Here is a 21,350-nt window from a genome sequence, read left to right as displayed (position 1 = left end):
CCGGGGAAGAGCCGGGGGTGCGGGGGCAGAGCCGGGGGTGCCGGGGAAGAGCCGGGCCCTCGGCGGGGCGAGGCGCTGGGGCCGCTCCCGGCCGGCCCCCGCCCCCCCCCGCCCCGCTGCAGGTCGCGGAGGGGCGGCCCGGCGCCATGGCAACCGCCCGCCCCGGAAGGTGGGGCGGAGTGACGTGCCGGTGACGCCGGCGGAAGTGACGCGCGGCGCGGCGGCGGGGCCGGTGGGCGCTCGGTGGTGTCTCCTTCTCCTCAGTCACGGCTCCGGCTCGGCCTCCCCGCGCCGCCATGTCCGCCCCCGGCAGCGGCGGCGAGTTCGGGAACCCGCTGCGGAAGTTCAAGCTCGTCTTCCTGGGCGAGCAGAGCGGTGAGCGGGGCGGGGGGGGGGGCGGCGGCGGAGAGGAGCCGTCAGGGCCCCGGGGTGTGGGGGGGGGGGGGCGAGGGGCCGCTCCGGCTCCCGGGGAGCGAGGATCCGTGAAGGGCCGCGGGGTGCGGAGCCGTTCTGCCCCCGGGGGCGGGGGGGAGGCGGTGAGGAGCCGTCCGCGGCCCCCGCGGGGGGGCGTCGGCCGGAGGGTGCCCGCCCGAGGGAGGGGCGGCCCCGCCGCGCTCCGGCCCTCGGCCTCCGCCGGGGGAGGCCCGGGCCCGGCGCTGAGCCGGTCTGCGTGCCCGGTGGGCCTGGCTGCCCGCCTGCCCGGGGCCGGGCCTCCGCCCGGGGCTGGCCCGCAGTGCGCCCGCCGCCGCGCTGCTGGCGGGGCTCGGCCGGGCCGGGCCGGGCGGCTGCGGGGAATGCGGCGGCGCCCGGGCTGCGGCTCCGGCCCCCGTGTCCTGGCCGCGTCCGCACCGAGGGTGCGGCACACGCTGGAGAGAGCAAACAAACGGCAAAGCAGCGCTGTTCCGACAGCGTGGCCCTTGCCTCCCGTCCATCTTCTTTCTATTTTCATTTATTTTTATTTTTCAACCTGGTAGCTGCCTCCCTTTTGTACCCCTTTCCTCATAACGTAAGGATGAGTTGCATCTTTTTCTCCAAATTGTGGTATTCTTTGCTGTATTGCTCTCTTTAAATCTCTTACTGCTTTCCTCCTCTTCGGTCCCAGAACTGTAGGTGTTGGAGGAATTTCCAGAAGCTAATTCCCCTGCCTTACCAAGGCGTGACCAACATTGCTGCTGACAGACGTTTTTCTAACCTGTTTTTAACCCTCTCCAGCATTCACAATTTCACAGCCTTTCTAGGCAACGTCTTCCTCTTCCCTCTTCTCTTCCATCCATGTCCTTTGAATTTTTCTTGGCTTCCTTTGAGAGAGGATCGGAGATCTGGTCTTTGGTTCCTGTTTCTTGTCAGTTCTGCGCTTTGTCCCTTGATAATATTTGGAGACATAAATTTAAATTTTTTAAGCGAGCCACCGAAGTTTACTCTCTATCTAAAAATCCTGTAATGAAGAAAGGATGTAGGTCTTGAGTGTTGCTTTGCTGTGCAGCCAGAGGCAGCTAAATAGCATCTTGTTTGATGTTTATGCCTGTAAGTCCTAGACTTGGTGATTACATAAGTAGCAAAATACGAGCAGCAAAGCAGACTTATGGCTTGCTTAAAGCAAACAAATAATTCTTTGTCATATGCATCACATTGTACCTAATTTTGAGGGCCAAGTTTTCATCATGATTAATTTTTGACCTACTGAGATTGATTTGGCTTAAAGTACTTCTGTCATTTTGTGAATGAATTTCTTAGCTGGTTGTTTCACATGAGGCTGTAAGCAGGGAAATAGCCTTAGGTTGGCAACTTCCATATGATGATCAGCGCTACCAGCATGTCACTCCCAAAGCAGTGGCTATTTTTTTTCCACTGCTGCTTGAAAGTAATTTTTCTCTTCTTTTGTAGTTGGGAAGACCTCTCTGATCACCAGGTTTATGTATGACAGTTTTGACAATACTTACCAGGTATGTGGTAGTTGTCTTTTTTTTTTTTTTTTAATATATATATATATATGGATAAATCTATTCCCCGTTATGAAAATATATGCCTGTGAGAACTATTAGGGGTGAGCACGTTTCTCCATGAGATACCAGTTCAATATCATATGTAAGGTTGTACTGGGCCTCGAAATGGAGATGAGACTTTATCATTAAGCCCAAGCATCTAGTATGATGTCAGGAAATACAGTGTACAAAAAAAGAAGCAAGGTTTAGATCGTGTCTGGATACGTGAGAAGCTTGAGGAAGACAGGGAGAAACACTGGTTTACAGGGTTGGCTGACAGAGGAGAGAATGGCCAGGATGCCTGTGGATGGATATGGAAGCCTCAGGAAACAGAGAGAAAGAATAACATATGAACGTGCTTATGATAGTTCTTGGTCTCTGGCGTCTGAGTCCAGAGTGTATAGATAGATCTGTAAGAAGTCAGCATGGTATATTTTCTCTTTATCTTTTTTTTTAAATTACTACTATTTTTTTTTTCCAACTAAAATGCTATAGATAGAAAAAAGCTGGGGAAATCTCAGCAGGGAAAGAGTAGGGTAGGGATGAAGAGGCTGCAGGTGAAAAGCTGAAGATGTGTAAGAGGCCTGAAGATTTGAGGAAGGCTTAGTTGCATCAAAAGCACTTAGCATTATTTCAAGGGAATAACAAATATCTTGGAGGAGGATGAGAGTGCAGCGTTCTCTTTTAATTCAGGCCAGAAAGAGTTACTGTTTTAGATTGGCGTCATTTTAAGTTGGAAAAGGAAGGGAAGATTGTTTTCTTTTGAGGACAAGTCATGCACTGGAACTGGGTCCTCTTGTGCTTTCTGTGTTTCTTTTCCTGCCTTTTGTAAGGTGCTCTCGTGGATTTGTCTGCTTATTGTAATTGTTATAAACTGTGTCCTGGCTGCAGAAAATAGGACTCCCAGAAATAAGTGCTACCTACAGAAATTGACTGTTGTGGTCTCTTCTAATGTTAAATGGTTCACGCTCTGATGGAGACCTTCCAGAACGCGTTATGCTGCCTGTGTTTGTTAAGACTGGAGATAATCCGTCTAAAATACTCTGTTACATCAGGAACCTGCCTCCCAGGTTATGGTGGGCTAGGACATCTGCTTGATTTACGTGCCTGGGAGCGTATCTAACTTAGTAAATGACTTTAAATGTCTTTGTACTGGAATTGCTGTACAGCAATGGAAACGTGAGGGGAAGGAGATTTACAGAAAGGACTGCCTGGGGAATGAAGCTTCTGAATGTCACTGGAAAGGAAGCACATTCTCTGTTGGAAGGTCCTGAATAAGCATTGCTTTTCAGCTTTCAGCACAGTTGCCTGCTTTTTATATATGTCATTTGCTCTACCTTTTGGTTATTTCTAATATATTTCTAATATATTTTCACACTTGTTAATATCCGACATCTCTAGAATGAAGTCAAAATCTTTCATGCAAAATTGGGGCAAGCTAATGTCCCTGTCCCGGGGAATGGGCTGTCTGCTATGTGTACCTTAGGCGTAGTTTGCTCCCAGAATTTGCGGTTCTGCCTCTGGGATTGTCAGTGTAAATGGGTCTAATATTTCTTACCAGACTGAATTGCGGTAGATCAGAAAGATGCCAGTTCAGCTATGATCTGTGTTAGGATGCATGAATGTCTGCGGCTAGAATCCAGACTCGGAGGTCCTTGTGCAGTTGAGAAGTGTTGGAAGAATGATGTGAAATGAAGGCGGCGCAGCTATCCAGATTTCTTCGTTTTTATGAACTATATTGAAGGCGAATGACTTCAACGGCTTAATTATAAGTTTGTGAACGTTTTTGAGAGTTTGTATAGAAAGATCGGACTTGCAGATGCTGGAAGGCAAGTGGCAGTTTCTAATGCTTTTCTTCTTTTCAGGCGACCATTGGAATTGATTTCCTGTCAAAAACGATGTATCTTGAAGATCGCACGGTAAGTGAGGCATCTGTGTGATAGCATGGCAGCTGCAGTCATGGGAGCAGCAGTTGCTGTGCGTGCTGTTTCGCCTGGCCGTTTCTCCAATGGCTGCTGAAATCCCACAGCAGCCTTCAGAGGAACAGCCTTTGTTGAAGCAAATCACTGACCCGCTCTCCTCTTCCTGACACTTGTTAATATCCGACATCTCTAGAATGAAGTCAAAATCTTTCATGCAAAATTGGGGCAAGCTAATGTCCGTATCCCAGGGAATGGGCTGTCTACTATGTGTACCTTAGGCGTAGTTTGCTCCCAGAATTTGCGGCTCTGCCTCTGAGATTGTCAGTGTAAATGGGTCTGAGCAGACCCCAGGCGGTTCCAAGTCTTGAAGTCATTCATGATTACCAGTGGTGGCATAGTTCCTCCTCATAGAAAGGCTCCTTTTGTAACACGGTTCTGACGTACCGTTATAAAGCAATTTTGGATTTAGCTTGCATGAGATTCCTTTTTGCATAAAGAGTTCCCTCAGCTCCCTCTCCTGTCTTTCAGTATGTGTCTTTTCATTAGTTCATGTTTTGCTAGTACTTGCCTTTTTGCTGGTCTTACTGCTGGCTAAGAAGTGTGAAACTGCTGCGGGGAGGAAGGGGCAGCGGTGCCATGGAATTCCTTTCTGTTGCTTTGGGTCTGTTGCTTCTGAAGAAATCTCAGCCCAGTGCGTGTGGTGAGTTTCCTGAGTGCTTCTCTGCCATCTTACCAGTGATTCAGTATTAGAAAAGACCTAGCTTAATCTTTGTTCGGGAGAGACTACTTGGATAACTCTTTTTAATGGTACTGGCCATGGCAGAAGAAGAAAAAGATCTTGGGATTTCTGCTTGGTGCCTGTGAAGGCAAGTTGGAATGCTTGTGCGCTGTTTGCAGCAGTGTAGTCTTGATTTCGTGTGGTTGTGTAGGTCAGGATGTCATTCACCCGCTGGCCTGCTATCCAGAAAATACTGTTTTCTTTCCAGTGTTGGATATGCTGTTAGCTTTCCTGATTATGTAAGTGGTCCACAGAGCCCATAAAGCCTGTTTAAATAACAGAGAGGTGTTGAATGTAGATAAGAGGAGGGAGAAACGCAAGCTGGGAGAATTCAGATATTGAAATACTTTCTCAGATACAGCTAATGCTGTGTTTTTCAATAGGCTTTGACTGCTGTGCTTGAAATGAAGAATGCTAAGCCTCGAACTGCGGCGTATGCTTTGGCATATTTGATACGTCCTTACACCAAATAATACATCCTGAAATTATGCCTGTGCCAGACCACTTGGCTCTAAATATGGCCTGGGTAGCACATACCGGCCAGCAGAAGGGACAAATATATGTGGAGTTGGGTTCTTCAAAACCATCTCCTGTAGCCTCCCACAGAGGGCAACTGTAAGCGTGCCATTTCCAGCACGTTTCCTCCCAGTATGTTGGGAGCTGTGGCACGAAGTGAACTGGGGCCACGAGAAGCCCCCTCCCCAGTCCCGAGAGTCAGGCTGACAGTTCCGTGTTACAGCTGCAACCTCATTCTTGAAAGACCGAGTAGTATTTCCTTTACTGTGTCTCGATATCTTCCCAGACTTGTTGGATTTAAGCCCGAGATAAGCCAGTCTAGAGGGTGTTTGCTGTCCTGGCTTGTACCCCACGACTGTGTTTCAGTACTTGGCTCCAGGCTTTCAGTGGAGTCATCGGGAGCGGGGTGATGTGTCCTTAGGTTAGGAGGGACCGCATCGAGCTAGCCGTAGGCTGCAGGCTGCTTGTGTGGCCGCTATAGCCAGAGCTCTGACGTGGCAGGATGCGCTGAGGTATGCATGCTTATTTCCCTCCTTAGCAGATGGTGCGAGAAGGGATTTTAGGGATATCTTGGTTTTGTGATTAAATGGAAGAACGTGTTCGTGTGTGCAAGTTATTAATGGGTCTGTGGAGGGAGGGAGGTTTCTCAGGCGTGCTAGGCTGAGCTCGCTGTGAGGATGCGGTTAGAAGTATTGTTGGCTCTTTCAACGTTTCTGTTCCATTTTAACTTTCCTTTTGTTGCATTATTTTTGCCTCGCAATTTTTTTCCTTTAATTTTTATTTCACTTGAGTTTTGGTTTTGTTTTCCATTTTCCTGCTCTTCCCCTTCCCTCTTCCCCTACACTTTTCCGTTTCCCAGATCAGGCTGCAGCTGTGGGATACAGCCGGCCAGGAGAGGTTCCGCAGCCTCATTCCCAGCTACATCCGTGACTCTGCTGTGGCTGTCATTGTCTTTGACGTTACAAGTAGGTATTGAGCCGGAGCGTCTGCAGGGACCTTGCTTTTAACATGAACCTTCTGTGCATTGGAAGTGGTGGTGTTACCCGAAAGGAGCTAAGATAGGCCGTCGGCCCCAGGACTGTAGGTGTTTTGTGAGCTGAGGGGAAATAGCAGAGCATCTTCCCCCCACAACCAACGGTAACTCCATCCCATAATGCAGAAACTGGGGAACTGGAAAACTCTGGTCTGCTCAAACTATGGAAGTGATACACAGAGGACTGGCAGGTAGGTGAGTAGGGGTTGTGACTTCTCGTGTGTCTGTGCTGATTGGAATGAAAGGTGGTTGGTAGCCTTTGGAAAGCTTTTTACTCTTCCTGGTTTGGGTTTGTGGGGGTTTTTTTTAAACCTCAGAGTGAATTTTTTTTTCCTTTCTGGATAACTAGTGAGGTAATACAAGTAACGGCTTCAAATGCCAAAGGAATACTATCAGAGTAGGTGAAACAGTCAAACGCTCATTTAAATAAAGCTATGTAGCGACTTAGAAGGATTCAAGACTCCCGTTTCATTGAAGAAGAGAGCTGGTGATTCATGTGAGTAACCGGAGAGCTTTTGAAAGAGAGGAGATGTAACTACTGTAATTTATAAAGAATAAACAAGCTTAGAGGGAAATTCTTTGTAGCTCTTGGCATGAATGTTTTAGTATAAGATACAAAGATATGAATACAATTATTTCATTATAACTCCTTGTTATTTATTCTACTTGATCTGGCTTTTTCAGTTAAGCTAAAGTATCAGCATAAATATCTAGACAGGATATACACCAGTGAGCCAACACCATGTGGACAAAACCTAAGTAAAGAACGTAGCACAGATGAAAAACCTCTGGCCCACCTTTATTCTGTCACAAACTCTAGATTAAAGTGAGGCTTTACAGACCAGGGCTTTGTTTCGCTGTAGTTAACAGAAGTGCTTAACAAGTAGTAAACTTCTGCTATGATTTATCTTGCATATTGAGGGCAGGTAATTACATGGTCTTTCTCCCAGTTCTGTAGCTGAAGTAGTTGGCTCTGGGAGGATTTCTGGTTTGGTGCAAACTAATGTAAAGCTGAAGTGATCTGTCTGGGGTTTGAGGAGTGCCGAGATGCATGCGTGGTGCCTCTGTGCTGGGAACACATCTGGGTGAGACAGCATGGCAGGCTGCATCGGTTGGCATCTTTTCTCCCCACTGTTGTGGCAGGTACAGGATGCTGTTTATCCAAGCTGCTGGAAAAATCTGACCACAGTCTAGGCTGTTCTTAACAGCTTCCAGAGGTGTCAAAAATAATTAAGTGCTAGCTGATCTCATCATGCCTTGGTAATGGTCTGATCTTTTCAGATAATTTCATTTTTTTTTCATTACTGCTCTTTGTTCTGTTCTCGGTGACTGAGAGGCTTTTAGTTTTCTTGTGTTATTGAAGGAACACACTCCCGTACTTCTGAGGGCATGATGATGGTGGGCACTAGTGGGATTAGGAAAACACAGTTTCCTTTGCCACTCTTAAGAGCTGTATATTTGCATTGTCTTTAGTGGTAGGTGTGTTTGGGAATGCTGGTCATGGTAGCGTAAAATAGGGCCAGTCCCCTAGGACATACGTAAGTGCCAGCCAAGATACTCTTAACTAGCAGAGAGAAACTGTTAGCTAGCATGTGGTGGGCTGAGAAGAAAAAGAGAAATTGCTTAGTGATTGTTAATCTACAGGGCATCTTGAAATGCAAGTGGCCTGTGGAGAGATCCATGGTGAAAGTCCGTACTGCAACCTGGGCCCCTTCCTGAACAAGTTACCTTGTTTCTAAGGAGGCTGGGTTAATTCTTGGTTGAGGACCTTTCATCTTTCCAGACCGGTAGGGTTATTAGCACGCTGTCATATTTGAGTGGGTTATTTATATTTTCTCTTCCCCTGCAAAATGGGTGCACACAAACTTTGACTTCTAGAAACAAGAAGCCACAGAAATACTGGAGCTAACTTTCTCAGGTCACTTCAGGGGTGCCTGCATGGTGCTTGCATGCTAGCTGAAGGCCTTCCCTCAAATAGCGTTAGCCTTCACTACAACAACATTACCAGGGCCCGTTCTTCCCCAGTTCTGTGGTCCTGCCTCTAGTTGCCTTTTTGACTGTGAGTCTGAAGGTTGGAGTGTTTAAATCACCAGCTTGGTAGACTTTCTGGGTGAATAGTCTGGTGTAGCAGCAATGTCTTGGGGCCTGTGTGGAAGCTCGTTGTGAAGTCTAGAAGCAAGAGCCAGAAGCTGTCGTTATCCATCTGATCTTCCAGCACTGGTGTCATGTTGTCCAAGTGCTTGGAGTTTGTCACCCTGAGTTTCCTGGGGTAGTGAAGAGCCCTGACTTTTGCTAGTGTAATCAAGGCTGCCTTCATAACGAAGCATGAGCTAATTGCTTTAACTATAAGCCCTAATCTCCTTAAGCGCCGGGGCATCAGATCTACATACCCTGATGTAGATACGATGTTGTTTTGAATCTGCTTGTAGCAAGACACTTTGCAGACCTGTGCTCTGCCCGGCTTCTGTTTCTCTTCTAAACAAGCCAATTTTTGGCCCTTCTGCAACTGCTTTCTCCCTTGTAGCCAGTCTCCTGCAAGCTGCCTTATTAACCGCTGCTCTGTGCATAAGCAGCTGCTCTCCCTCCTTGCTGAACACGTGGCTTTGTGAGCACATCTCACCAATTCATGTAATTAAGCTGGGAACCAGGATCTGCCCTCCTGTGAAACTTGTGCCTGTTGAGAATGCCAGTAGCGATCTTGTTTTCTGGCAGCGTAGCGCTATTTGTACAGCTAGCTGTGTGGGGTAATGACTTGGAAGGAAATGGTATCACTCCCAGTTGTGAAAAGCTGTTGTTTAGCGTTGTGGTAGTTGGGCATGTTTTGACCATTGCTGTTTCAAACAGGCAGGTCCCAGACCTTAGAGCTATCATATATAATAGGTCAGTTTGTGTTTGGGCATAGTTCTGGAGATCAAACTGTACCTCTCATAGCATTTGTGCTTGTTTCTGACCCTTGTGCTTGTCTGAAAGGGCGAACCCGATGCCCTTTGTGTCACGTGAAGCTTTTGTTTCTGCTGGAACTTAAGTTATTGATTGCCTTAATCTTGCATGAAAATCCCCATTGCCATCTTCTGGATGCTTGGTGCTGGAGAACGGATGCTGGTTTACTATGTGGTGTCTGGGCTGAGGGAATTGCATGTCTGTCATGTGGGAATTGCCCAAAAAGCTTTGATCTGAGATGCTGTAGGCTAGGAGTCCTGTGCAGACCCCGTATGTAGTCCTGGTCTAACCAGGACGACCAGCTCTGTATTACTTGTTAGCTACCGCTGTCAGCAGTGACTGGTGGTAGTAGCCGTAACCTAGAGCTCCTTGGGGGGTTGTGACTGGGGAAACAGCAGAATCCCTGGGCAAGCAAAGGAGGTAATTAAAGCACATTATCTATGAACAGAGTCAGAAAAGCCAGCCTCTGTGGTGTTTGGATATTTGGGGCCAGACTACAAGGTCAGCCTCAGCTTCTCAGACTGAGCTGCGTACAGTTAATTCTAGAAATGGCCTTTTCTCTAAAGGACAGTTTCCTCCTCTCTTTTCTCCCTTGCTCTCTCTCTTTTTCTCTCTGCTCTCCCTGGCCTGGTACCAGCAGGTTCGGCTGCAGCTTTGGGACACAGCAGGCCAGGAGCGGTTCCGCAGTCTCATTCCCAGCTACATCCGCGACTCCACTATTGCTGTGGTAGTCTATGACATTACAAGTGAGTGATGCTTTGGTGTCTCATTATTTGAAATACTACATGTAAGCGGAACTAATATGTTGCAACCAAAAGTTCTGCAAAAAGATGACTAACATCAGAAACAGTTTTTCCCCTCCCTGTTTTTCTGTCTGAGCAGAAAACGATTTATGGGTCCTTTACATGTGGTGTGGGGAGATTTGGAGAAGCACCTGGGTACAAGCATAGCATTCTTCTGCTCTGAAAAGAAGTTTTATCCTCAGCGCTCCCATTTGATTCTCCCCTACAGACTTGAATTCTTTCCAGCAAACCTCCAAGTGGATTGATGATGTTCGGACGGAGAGAGGAAGCGACGTCATCATCATGTTGGTGGGGAACAAAACTGACCTGGCAGACAAGAGGTAATGGCGGGGAGCTGGCAGCCTTGCTGCCCTGAGCAGTAAGAGCAAGGAACTGGCCGGCTAGTCTGTCTTCAAAACAATTGTTGATCTTAAATGAAGCATAAAGAGCTTGTCACGAAATTCAGATTTCTGGTTTCAGAATATGCAAAGTTACTCCATTTTGCTATTCTACAAATAGTTTTTGGTTTAAAAAAACCCACACACCTAAAAAAATTCCTTGTGCTTAAACTAAGTATCTCTATACCATGTTTCTCAATTGCGTATTTTGTCTGATTTTTCTTTTCATGCTGAGATAAAGCCAAAAAGATGTCATGCAAAAGCAAGGAAATCTGCCTTTTTTTCAATAATCCTGTTTACATGACGCTTTCTGGATATGCAGCTGTAAATTTGTAGGAAAGTTTCTTCTTGTTCCAAGATGCAGTGTGAGATTATACAGTATAAATCTAGAATGTTTCCCTCCGAGCGTAAGCTTCGTATCATACATAACACAAACTGTGATGTTGTGGATGTGCGAGAGGAAACTTGATGAGCAAAAGCAGACTTCCCCGAGAGATGTAAAAAGTTAATTAGAGTCTTAAAATCACGCAGACTTAATGTTTTGGGACATGTCATAAAGCATTTTGCTTTTAAAACTCTCAATCTTACAATGCCACTTCAACCAACATAACCAAGGTAATAGCTTGCTTAGACCGCAGGCTCGCGCTTTTGCATTTCTATTTCAAATTCTTCTCTGGATTGTTGATGCTGCAAAAATTTTGTTTAACATTTTCAGAGACTTTCATTCTTTCTGAAGACATCAGAAAGAGTGTGGATAAGGAAAGATTTTTATTTTCATGGTTATTGTCAGTAGTAGTTGGCAAAGGGAAGATGGAGTAAGCCATGCAGCTCCTTACAGTTCCAGTACTTTAAATTGAACCATCTTCACATACACCAGGTACTCTAAAATGTGTGCTTCGTATGTCATAGGACGTATGGAGCATTGAAGTGATGGAGAATTTTTACCTGATACAAAAGAGAGCATCTCAAAAAGGCAGAACTGGGAAACAGCTGGATCTCGCAACAAAATGAGGTCTTATGAAATCAAAACCTTATCCTTTGGCTGTTCACGAGACACTTCTGATCAAAAGATAACAGCTTGAAAAGCCTTACAGGTGGAACATAAATGTTTTCTCAGAAAAATCTCGCACTGCTATCTGAACTGCCTGTTTGTTTACTCTCTCTCTCGGGATGATGGGCCTAACGGGGATCTGACCGTTTCATTGTTGGATGCTATCACACTTTAAATTCTGAACCTTGCTTTACTCACTCCTGCAGTGTACGTATTGCTGCAGAATGTATTGTGATGTGTTTTTTCCCTTGTGGTTTTGGTGTCCGAATGCTCGTATGAGACAATAGCCAGCATCCCTGGCTGCACAGTACGGTGTCGGGAGAGGCTTTTTGTCCCTGTGCAAGTCATGCTGTTAGTTTTTAGTTTGCCATGCCTAGCAGGAAAAGCATAGACAGTTCTAATACTGGCAAGTGGTTTGAGTTAGTGGGGAAAAGGATAAAGTTAGGCTCCAGCTGGGCGCTATGTGGGCTTCGTACTGATGATTCTTAAAGAAATGTGTTCTGTGTCCGCCCCACAGACCACCTTAGTCTTGACAACTGTTTGGCTTTTCCTGCTTCCAGTGAGGGGGCCAGTCTAAGGGTCCTGTGCATTGCACTTTGGTAATATTGGTAAACCTTGGTACTCAGAGCTTCAGAAAGATGATAAAAATGCCTGTAGCTGATTTGGATTAAGAATTCCAGGTGGCAAGACTTCAGATCAGTCTGGTCTCTGAGATCAGCTCACAAAAGCAACTGAGCAAAATCCGAGATGTTCTACTTGAACCAGCTCTGGATGTTGACCACTTAGTACATCTTACGCCCTCCTGGGAGTGCGAAATACTCACAGCTCCCTAACTGAGTAATCTGGTGTTTAGATTTGAGGCTTTTGAATTTCTATCAAAATCCAATTTCATGTGGCACTGGAAAACCCAATGGGATGATTTCTGCCTTGGAATACATAAGTGAAGTAGAGTGTGTGTGCAGGACAGCTGGCCCAGCACTGCCATAAGAATTAAAAATACCAGAAAATTGTTTGAAACATAGCTACGATTGAAGTTCATGTAGGACTAGAAATTCTTATTTTAGAAGTTTAATGTAAGTGACAGTAGTCCTGGTCTAGGCTAGAATTTGGAACTGTGGTGTATATCCAGGTATCAGTAAAAGAAGCTGCCTTGCCTTTCTTTTAGAAGGAAGTTAGGTTTGTGTTAGGCTGAAATACTGGGCCTTTTAAGGCTGGACAAAGCCACAGTATCAGTCTGAGCTTGGTCACATTTTTTGAAATAGAATACAGCACATTGGAAGCCATTCATCCTATGGTAAAAACCAAGTGATGATGCAAGTGAAGTTCTGAGGCCAAAAAGCTGAACTAAAAATAGCGCTGTTCTTACTTGGTGCAGCCTGTTAAGTTTTTCTTTCCTGTTAATGTTGCTTCAGGTGGTGGCTGGTTTTTTCCTGCAGTTTTCTTTTTATCATTTTTAGACTATTTTTCTTTGTTCTGGTTTTTCTTTTCTGCGATTTGTTCTCATTGCTGTAGACAGGTTTCTAAAGAGAAGGGTGAGAGAAAAGCCCAAGAACTGAATATGATGTATATTGAAACCAGTGCTAAAGCAGGGTATAAGGTGAAACAGGTATGTACAGGGTGTTGATCAGAGATGCGTTTGCAGGTGCTTGCTCGCAAGCAGCAGCCTAGCACCCGCTGTTGCACTGTACTTGCTGCTGGAGCCTTTCCGACATCTTTCTGTCACCTCACAGAGTTCCCTTCTGTTGACTTTGGGAAACTGCTTTTTGTATCGGGTGCAGCATGTGGGGATTCTTCCTTCCTTGGAGGATGCTGTGAATGAGACTCAAACGTACTGCACAAACTTATTCCTGTGCTGGTCGTCTGTTATTAGTAGTCCTAAGTCCAGGCATTCCCTGGGTAACTTACCTGAGGTTGTTACATTCTTAGCTGGAGGACCTGGGGGAATTAAAGACTGAGAGGTCCTGAGGTCTCTGTTGGTGGACTGTGTGCTCTTGTCAGGGGTGGTGAAGCGGCCCTCCGCTGAAGAGCGTCTCAGCCACAGACGTCTCTAACTCTTCCTGTCTGTTCTTCCTTTCTGTCTTTCTGCTTCTGTTTGCATCTTTGTCCAGGCAAATCACTACAGAAGAAGGTGAACAGAGAGCCAAAGAGCTGAATGTGATGTTTATTGAGACCAGTGCAAAGACTGGATACAATGTGAAACAGGTAGACAATGTTCTGTTCTAAAGACAGGAAATCTGTACTTTACTGCTCTGTATGTGGGAGGATTAAGCTTCTGCTTAGGATTCGTGTTCTATCAGATATTTGCTTGCCTTGTTTACTGTCAACCACTGAAAAGCTTCTTGCCCGATGATGGCTGCTGCTTTATCTAGTGGAAGCTCCTTTCCTGTCAAGTCAATGATTTCCTCTTAAAGCTAAGCAGACGTACCTGGAAAGAAAGCAGAGTCTAAAACCAGAATGTGCTGAGGGATAGGAATGCTGCTATTTTGTGCAGCCAGTCAAGTGTAATTTTGTACATTCCCTTTGCTTTTAACAGGTTTTTTGTTAATGCTGTTTTCTAAAATGGGTGTTGACATCAGTCGGGATAATTGCATATGCTGATGCACTAGAGTAAAAGTTCCTGCTTCTGTTGCAAGCCGCAGAGGAAAATCTTAGAATAGTTGAGGTTGGAAGGGATCTCTGGAGATCATCTAGTGCAACCCGCACGCTCAGAGCAGGCTGCCCAGAGCTGACTCCAGTTGGGTTTTGAATATCTCAAAGGATGGAGACTCCATCTCTCCAGACAACCTGTTGCAGTGTTTGACTATTAATACAAAAAAAAAAAACCAAACAAAAAACCCCAAAAAAACCCTTTAAACTTTTTTCTTAAGTTTAAACAGAATTTATTGTATTTCAGCTTGTGCCCATTGCCTCTTGCAATAAGCTTGTGATCCCACTCTGCGCTAGTTCAGGAATCATTCTGAAGCGTGGCAGAACTCGGGGAGTAAGGCAGCCATAATGTCCAGGGATCTGCAGGGAGCATAAGTACCACCGGTGTCGGCTGGGAAGCGTACTTACCAGCCTGCTGCGCTCCAGCTGGTTAGGAGAACCTCACCATGGGATTAGGAGACTTTGGTTTTGTTTTTCTTTTGGCTCTTCTGGATTGAATCGGCTTTAATCTTTGGTTCTAACTTACTGTTGCTTTATTTGCCTAATGGGTGTTTTGCAGTGAGAACTTCTGTGACTAACAGGATGGTAACGGCAGCACCTTGCTGGTACCTCAGTGGCTTGATTTTCCAAGTAACACAATTTGGAGGGGTGGATGATAAGCCCTTGCCAAGCTACTGTGAGAAAAATCATCATTAGCTGGCGATTCCTCTGATCCTTTATGCAGCACTTTTCACCAGACTGCCTAGCAGTGTCCGTATTGCTTTAGCTGCTGCATTAATGTCAGCAGGAGGAGCTCTAAGCATTGACTTGAAAAATTACGCAAAACCATTGTCTGGTTTTTATGGGATTCCAATAGTCCTTCCCAGCTCTAGCACATCCCTAATAGCTTAAATGCAACTCACTTGAGCCAGCTGTTCTGCTCACAAATGGCTGTTTTCCAGCAGGACTGGACTGAAAGGCTGGGCTGTAAAACCTGTTATTCCATAAACTTCTTAAACCTTTGGACTCTTGTGAGGTTGCTCATCAGAAATCCCGAGTTGTGCACCGTAGCACTGCTGTGTGCAAAAGCAGTTGAGGCTGGAAATGGTAGATGACATGCTTACCGAGTGCAGGAGGGAATTGTTCTATGCGACCCTAGGACTGTTACTAACGAATTCCATGTTGTGTTCAAGCAGAAACAAGGAAAATAAAACTGTCTGTTTTGTAGGCATTGAAATAACTTCCTTAATAAAACCCGTTAAATTTCTTAGGTAAAATTCTCATGGCATTTGTTGATCATTGCTTTGCTTGCTAAAGTACCCACATAACAAGTTTGTATGATTCGGACTCTAAGATCTGCTGTAAAGCGATGTTGGGTTTTTTTAACGTGCATTTTTTTTTTTTTCTGACACACCTTCACCTTTACCTATTGCTACTTTTCAGCTTTTCCGTCGCGTGGCTGCTGCCTTACCTGGGATGGACAGCACACCAGAGAAGAGCAAAGAAGACAGTATCCTTGCTTTTCCCATCAGTAACTTTCCTGTTCTCGCAGAATTTGGCAATTATCTTTTTTTACGTTGGGCTTTCTGACTTTTTGGCACATTGTGGGGATGGGCCTTGCTGGGGTTTTGCAGAGATACAGTTGAAAGAGCCAGTATAGCGTGGTGCTTACCTGTGGGCATAAATTGAAGACCCTGCTTGTTGTCTAGGTATAAATGTACCCAACTACTTAAAACGGCAAGTACAAGTTTTGCTTTCTCCACTTAAGCTTAGGATAAAATCTGCATAGTTTTAAAATACCGTAATATTTTCCTCTTTTTACACAGGGCTGTCTGTGTGCAGGCCTGTCTGATTGGGCTCTAGCCTCTAAGTGGCCTTGACAGACCCTGTCGGCTGCTTTTGCAGTTAATTCTGTTCAGGCCAGCTGTGTTCTGCTCTGCTAAAACACCGACCCTTATGAAGGAGGGACAGCTAACAACCTTTCCAGATACTGAGCCCTTTCTCTGTTCTCTCCTCCTCATTTTTCCTGGAGCCGGGTGATTTCCTTAACTTGTCTCCTGCAGTGATTGACATCAAACTAGAGAAACCTCCCGAGCAGCCAGTAACGGAGAGCGGGTGCTCCTGCTAACAGGCCTGTTCTGTAGCAGCACATTCCCCAACCGGCCAGTCTCACTGAAGAACATCACCGCTCATTGGCTAGGCAACCCTACTTTGTGGGCTGAAAAACCAATCTACTAAGCGAGCGAACTCCCTGTTTACTGGTGGGGAGCAGCCCCGGCCGCCCCTCTTACTGCATGGTATGAGCCCTGAGTGCAGAATGAGTGTCCTGTCTTTTATTTTATTTTTTTATGTTGTTGCACTTTGGCACTGTGGTGCCCTTTACACTCTCTCTCTCTCTTCCTCTCCTTCTCCCCCCCGTTCCCCACCTTGAGCCTGTCTGCTCAGATGTATCTTGTGAATGCAATGGAAAAGCCACCAAGTTAGGGAAGACAAAAATAAAGCTTGGGGGTGGGCTTTCCACCTTCCTTACTGCCTTGCATCTTAACTAGTTCCCTGTCCACTCCAGCCCTGTCTTTGTCTTGCATCCCCACTTCCTCTGGTGAAAGGCTGCTCCTTTTAAACCAGTCAGTTTGACTCGGCCTTGCCTTTTTGGACAATACAGGTTATGTTTCTAGGCTTTTGCTTCCTGCAGGGCACACACAATATTAGCTCCTCGGTTTCTCCTTTCTGTGGATGATCTTGGCTAACTCTTGCTCACGACTTCTGAGTTTTGCCCCTCGTGTTACACACAGCACTGGAAACCCCCAAACTCTGATAGCTTTGGCCTTGTTGCTCCCGTTTGTGTAGCAGAGACATCCCGCAGACTGCCCTCCTCGGTTGGAATATCTTCCCATCCAGAGGACGTTGGCGCTCGGTGAGTGTTGGCGGTCAGATGTGGGGAAGGGAGAGGGCACAGAAGCTTTGCAGCGTGAGGCTGGGTGGGGAGAGATCCTCGGGGTGGTTTGTAGAGACCTGGGTCGTGTCTGTCAACAGCGAAAGTAAACAGTTACCCGAAATCCATGGCTACAGGGGCAGTACCTGCCCTGGGAGTCATGGATGCTGTTCAGGCTCCTTTCCTAGTCTCTGTTCATCGTCACGTAGACTGGGAGCTTCTTCACGTGGAGCAGGAGAGCTACAGCAGGCGGAAGGGCGGCGATAGCTGTTCTGCTCTCATACCAGGGTTGCTGCTTGGTGAAATCGTACGTAGCTGCTTCTGCCTTTGTAGTAGACTTCTGGGGGATGGCTGGTAGCCATTTCACTTTTGGAACAGTGTTCAGCTGTAACACTGCCAAAGCTGAGATGAGCAGCGGCAGGAATTTATTGTCAGACCTGGGTAGAGGAGGGACGGAGGCATGAATGCTGCTGAAGGGAATTTTGGTGTCGCTTCTCGACCTTGGAGGTTGGGAAATACCTCCTCTTCTCCCTGCCCCTGGTTTCTAATTACGTTAATGGAGCTTTTCAGAGGTTTTTACTGGGGGTTTTTCATCCATCTGTCCTAACCAGAAGTCTGTAGGTTTGTTGACAGTGAGGAGAATAAAACAGTCGGCTGGCGCTAAGCCGTTCACTGTTCTTTTCATCACCTGGCCGATGTCATGCTGACGGGGGGGATGCTAGCGGGCGGGAGAGCGACTGGCCGCAGTGTGACGGGTGGGGACGACAGCGTCGGGGGGCTGGTGACGCTCCCCGAGCAGGGTGCCCGCCGGTCACCGACGCAGCGTGCGCACTTGGAAGCCTGTGGCCCGTCGAGGGGAGGGGAAGGGGCACGGGAGCTGGCAGTCCCCGCGTTGCTTTACTGGCGGCAAGTCACCTCGCTGCCGGTGACCGACCCATTGTACCCCCGAGCCCTGTCCCTTCCCCTCCGGGTGAGCTGGCCTGCAGGAGGAAGCTGGGATGTCGTTTCCCATTTCACTGGAGTGTCCCCCCCGCCCTTTTACCCCCAGTCCCAGCTGACGTAGCCGGGTCCCAGCGCCGGCGGGAAGCTCAGCCCCTTCCTCTGTACATACCCCTGTCGTGTGGGAATTGCTGATTTTTGTCGGTGTGTCCGTGTCTGCCGTAGCACAGGTTTTGCTGTCCCCTTCTCACAGGCAGGTGTGCGCTGCTCTGCTGTCGTGTTGTTCTGAGTCACGGACCGGGGGGGAGGGAGGGGGAGACCCTAAGTAACGGGGGGGGGGTAACTAGTGAAATAAAATAGTTCACTTCCCGCTGTCTTCTCTATGGATGTGTATAATATTGAGTGTGTGTCTGGCCCTGCTGTCTCCTAGCTGTTAGCCGAGTAAGTGACTATTAATATGAATATGGACTGTCTGACCACAGCCGTGTATCACACTAAATAAAGTTATTTCACCAACACCTTCGCTGTCGTGCTGCTGGAGAGGGGCCTTCTGCTGCCTCTCCCTATTTTACTCGTAGGTTGAACGGGTCTGTCCCGCATAGGGTGCGGTGGAAGAAGGGCGAGCTTACCGGGTGTGAGCGTGGCTTTGGGAGTGGAACGAGAAAAGGGCTTTAAAGCAGACCAGGGGCCACAGGTGACAACCATGGCCTTGCTGTCAGCCTCAAGGTAGGAGGCAGCACCGGAGGGTCCCTGGGGTGGTGGGGGGCTGGGTCGCCTCCCCTCAGTGCCTGCCTGCCTTCCTCGCCCTGCTCCTGCCTGGCCGAGGGGCTGTCACTGATGTGGGGGCACCGCGGGAGCGCTGGTGACTGCTCCCTTGCTCGAGGGGGTGTAGGGGGTCCCCCTTCCCCATGCCCTCACCAGCCCCTTCCTCCCCTCGGGCGCGAGGCATTTGGGGAACCCGAAGGCTGTGATCGGCCTTGCTGGTCATGGGGGGCCCCCTTCCTGGGAGGGGTGCAGGGCGTGGGGTGGGAGAACGTGTCCCGAGCCGTCAGCGCACCCCGCAGTGCCGCATCGATGTGCTGGCGGAGACGGTGCACAACATCGAGCATCGCCGGGAGCAGGACACCAACGTCATCGACGTGCACGACGTCACCCAGCTGGCTGCCAACGCTGATGTGGGCTACCACGCCTGTGAGTGGGGGCCGGAGGCCTGAGGGGGACAGGGGATGAGGCTGGCTCACATCCACAGAAGTTTTGGGTTGTGTTAAACAGAGGGGCCACCCCGTCCGGGCTGCCTGGCAGGAGAGAGGTGTTCGGGTACAGGACAGCGCTTGGGACCTCTGCTACAAGAGGTAGTTAGCACCAGCTGGGCTGGTGAGGGGTCGGTGCTGCTTGGAGGAGCTGCTGAGATCACCGTGAACTAGAGGGGGACGCTTGGGCCAAGCAGAAACCTCTGGAGTGGCTGCGCGTCCCCATGGGCCCCACATGCTGTTCAGGCAGGTGGAACAACTCTTTCCTCCTTGTTTAGGGCAGTGTCCGAAGCCCTTGAAGAGCAGGGATGTGGTGACACTGCGGTGCTGGCACATTGAGGATGGGCATCGCACCGTTACCAACTTCTCCATCAAACTTCGGGTGAGTGAAGAGCAGGCAGGGCTAGAAGGCCCTCCCATTACAGCGATCCGTGGAACTGGAGGGTCCCGTTAAGGGCAAAACGCTGTCCTAGGGTTGGTTGCGGGCTGTAGGAGTCCGGGATGGTGTCTTGAACAGGACATGGCGCTGCGCTGGGGTGGGCACCTTGGCTCATCTCTGTGGCGTCACATTCTGCCAGCCTTAGCAGTCTTGACAGCTGACTGATTTGTTTCCAAAGCTAGAGGGCTATGAAGAACACGATGACTCTGGTCTCTGCTTGTGCGAGAACCTGCCTGACCCCCACTGTCCATACCCTGTCTGAGCAGGATCTTGAAGCTCAGTAGCTTTCGGAGATCCTGAACTGAGTGGCAGAGCAGTGCTGGAGGGCTCTCTGCTGCCGGAGCGGGAGAGGGATGAAGGATTTCTGTACAGGAACTTCAGTTTCACTCTTCTAAAGCAGCTGGCATCGTCAGGGGATCTGGGCAAGCAGAAGATGGTCACAAGGAGTTAAATTGGCCTCCTACCTTTCTCAGTAGTGGGCCCTGAGCCCCTCCTACGCAGCCAGAAAAGAAACAGAGTAGGTTAACACCTAGATGAGCGTTAGATGAGACATGTGCCAAGACCTTTCCTAAGCTTCCATGGTTGTTTCCCCGCTGTGCTTCCCTGCTCCCGATCAGATGGTAAAGAAACCGCACAAGGCCTGTGTGAAATACCCTGCCCAGAAGCAGCAGCACGAAGCAAACATGAACCCCTGGCCGGACCCCGAGCAGAACGCGCTTCCTCCCTCGCCGCCATCCGAAGTGAAGGCGGAGAGGGGCGAGCACGGCGGTTCGGAGAAGGGATGCCGCTAGCCTCGCCGCAGGGAGGAACGTTACGTGGTGCTGCGCAGGCTCATCCAGTGGTTTACAACAAGGGGTGGGGGGAGCTTTTAAAGAAAATCTCTGGGTTTGTAGCCTTTTCTCTCATCAAGCGACCGTGTGGATCCAAGCACGCCGGCCCCGCTCAGCGCCAGGACTGAATGGGGCCAGGAGCACACGGCTGCCTGTACCGAGCTGGCTGAGTTAGGCTCGGGGAGAGGAGCTGTACAGTACATTTCTCAACATTTCCCAGGTGTAACCTGCCGTGCCTTAACACAACACAGCGCGTTCTGGGGCTGTACCGTCGCTCCAAAAGGTCAAGCAGTACCTCTGCCAGTCTGCTTCCCTGGCCAGGGAGTTATTCATTGACAAACTAAAGCTGCTCCGATGCTCGTGACTCTTGGTCTCTATTCTGCAAGTTGCTTAAAAAAAAAAAAAAGAAAAAAAATGGATGTTGCTGGACCTGTTTTCCCAGCGGGAATCAGTAACTACCCATCTGTCCCTCCAGTTCTGGAGGATGAAATGGACTGTGGTGGCCAGTACAAGCCCCATTACTGCGTTGTCAATTAAGCTACCTAAGGTTTGAACGTGTCTTGGGAAAGAATCCGCTCTTTCCTGTTAGCCCACAGCCAGTCACGAGCTCAGCGCGAGGGGCTGCGCAAGCACCCCGGTAATTACCTCCGAGTAATGGCAGGGAGGGAGCTGCCCTAGGCAGGGGAGAGCTTCCCGGAGCTCCTGCTCTGAAGCAGGATTAAGATTGAACGCTGAGGTTGCATTTGCAGTCCCCTGTGGAGAGTTCAAGGTGCCTCTCGGCTCCTCGGCAGTCGGGTTCCGTGCCAAAAGCCCGATGCGTGCGTTCAGTCGCCAGTTTTCACCAGGCAGAGCGCAGGGTTGGCTCTGGGGCTGCCCACTGGAACCTTCACCCTGGCGCGTCTGAGCACAACGGGGGGGGGGGAGAACGGAAGA

At 48.5% G+C, this 21,350-nt stretch overlaps 1 protein-coding gene across 4 annotated transcripts; it reads left to right on the top strand.

Annotated features, from left to right (window-relative positions):
- Positions 1 to 296: 296 nt before the first annotated feature.
- RAB41 (RAB41, member RAS oncogene family) lies at positions 297 to 17,706 on the top strand. Of its 4 annotated transcripts, none has more exons than XM_075720425.1 (8): positions 297 to 375; positions 1,885 to 1,943; positions 3,848 to 3,901; positions 9,812 to 9,917; positions 10,183 to 10,294; positions 13,511 to 13,604; positions 15,471 to 15,537; positions 16,091 to 17,706. In XM_075720425.1, exons 1-8 carry the CDS (start codon positions 297 to 299, stop codon positions 16,153 to 16,155), a joined length of 636 nt encoding a protein of 211 aa, XP_075576540.1. In that variant the 3' UTR covers positions 16,156 to 17,706. The 4 variants fall into 4 exon arrangements, with proteins under 4 accessions (XP_075576540.1, XP_075576541.1, XP_075576543.1 ...); XM_075720426.1 differs by lacking the exon at positions 9,812 to 9,917 and adding an exon at positions 6,058 to 6,163; XM_075720428.1 differs by lacking the exon at positions 297 to 375 and adding an exon at positions 6,058 to 6,163 and having other exon boundaries at positions 1,892 to 1,943.
- The last annotated feature ends 3,644 nt before the right edge of the window (positions 17,707 to 21,350 follow it).

The sequence above is a fragment of the Pelecanus crispus genome, chromosome 13 (genome assembly GCF_030463565.1).
Source record: "Pelecanus crispus isolate bPelCri1 chromosome 13, bPelCri1.pri, whole genome shotgun sequence".
NCBI classification, from domain to species: Eukaryota; Metazoa; Chordata; class Aves; order Pelecaniformes; family Pelecanidae; genus Pelecanus; species Pelecanus crispus.
This window is presented reverse-complemented; position numbering and strand designations above follow the sequence as displayed.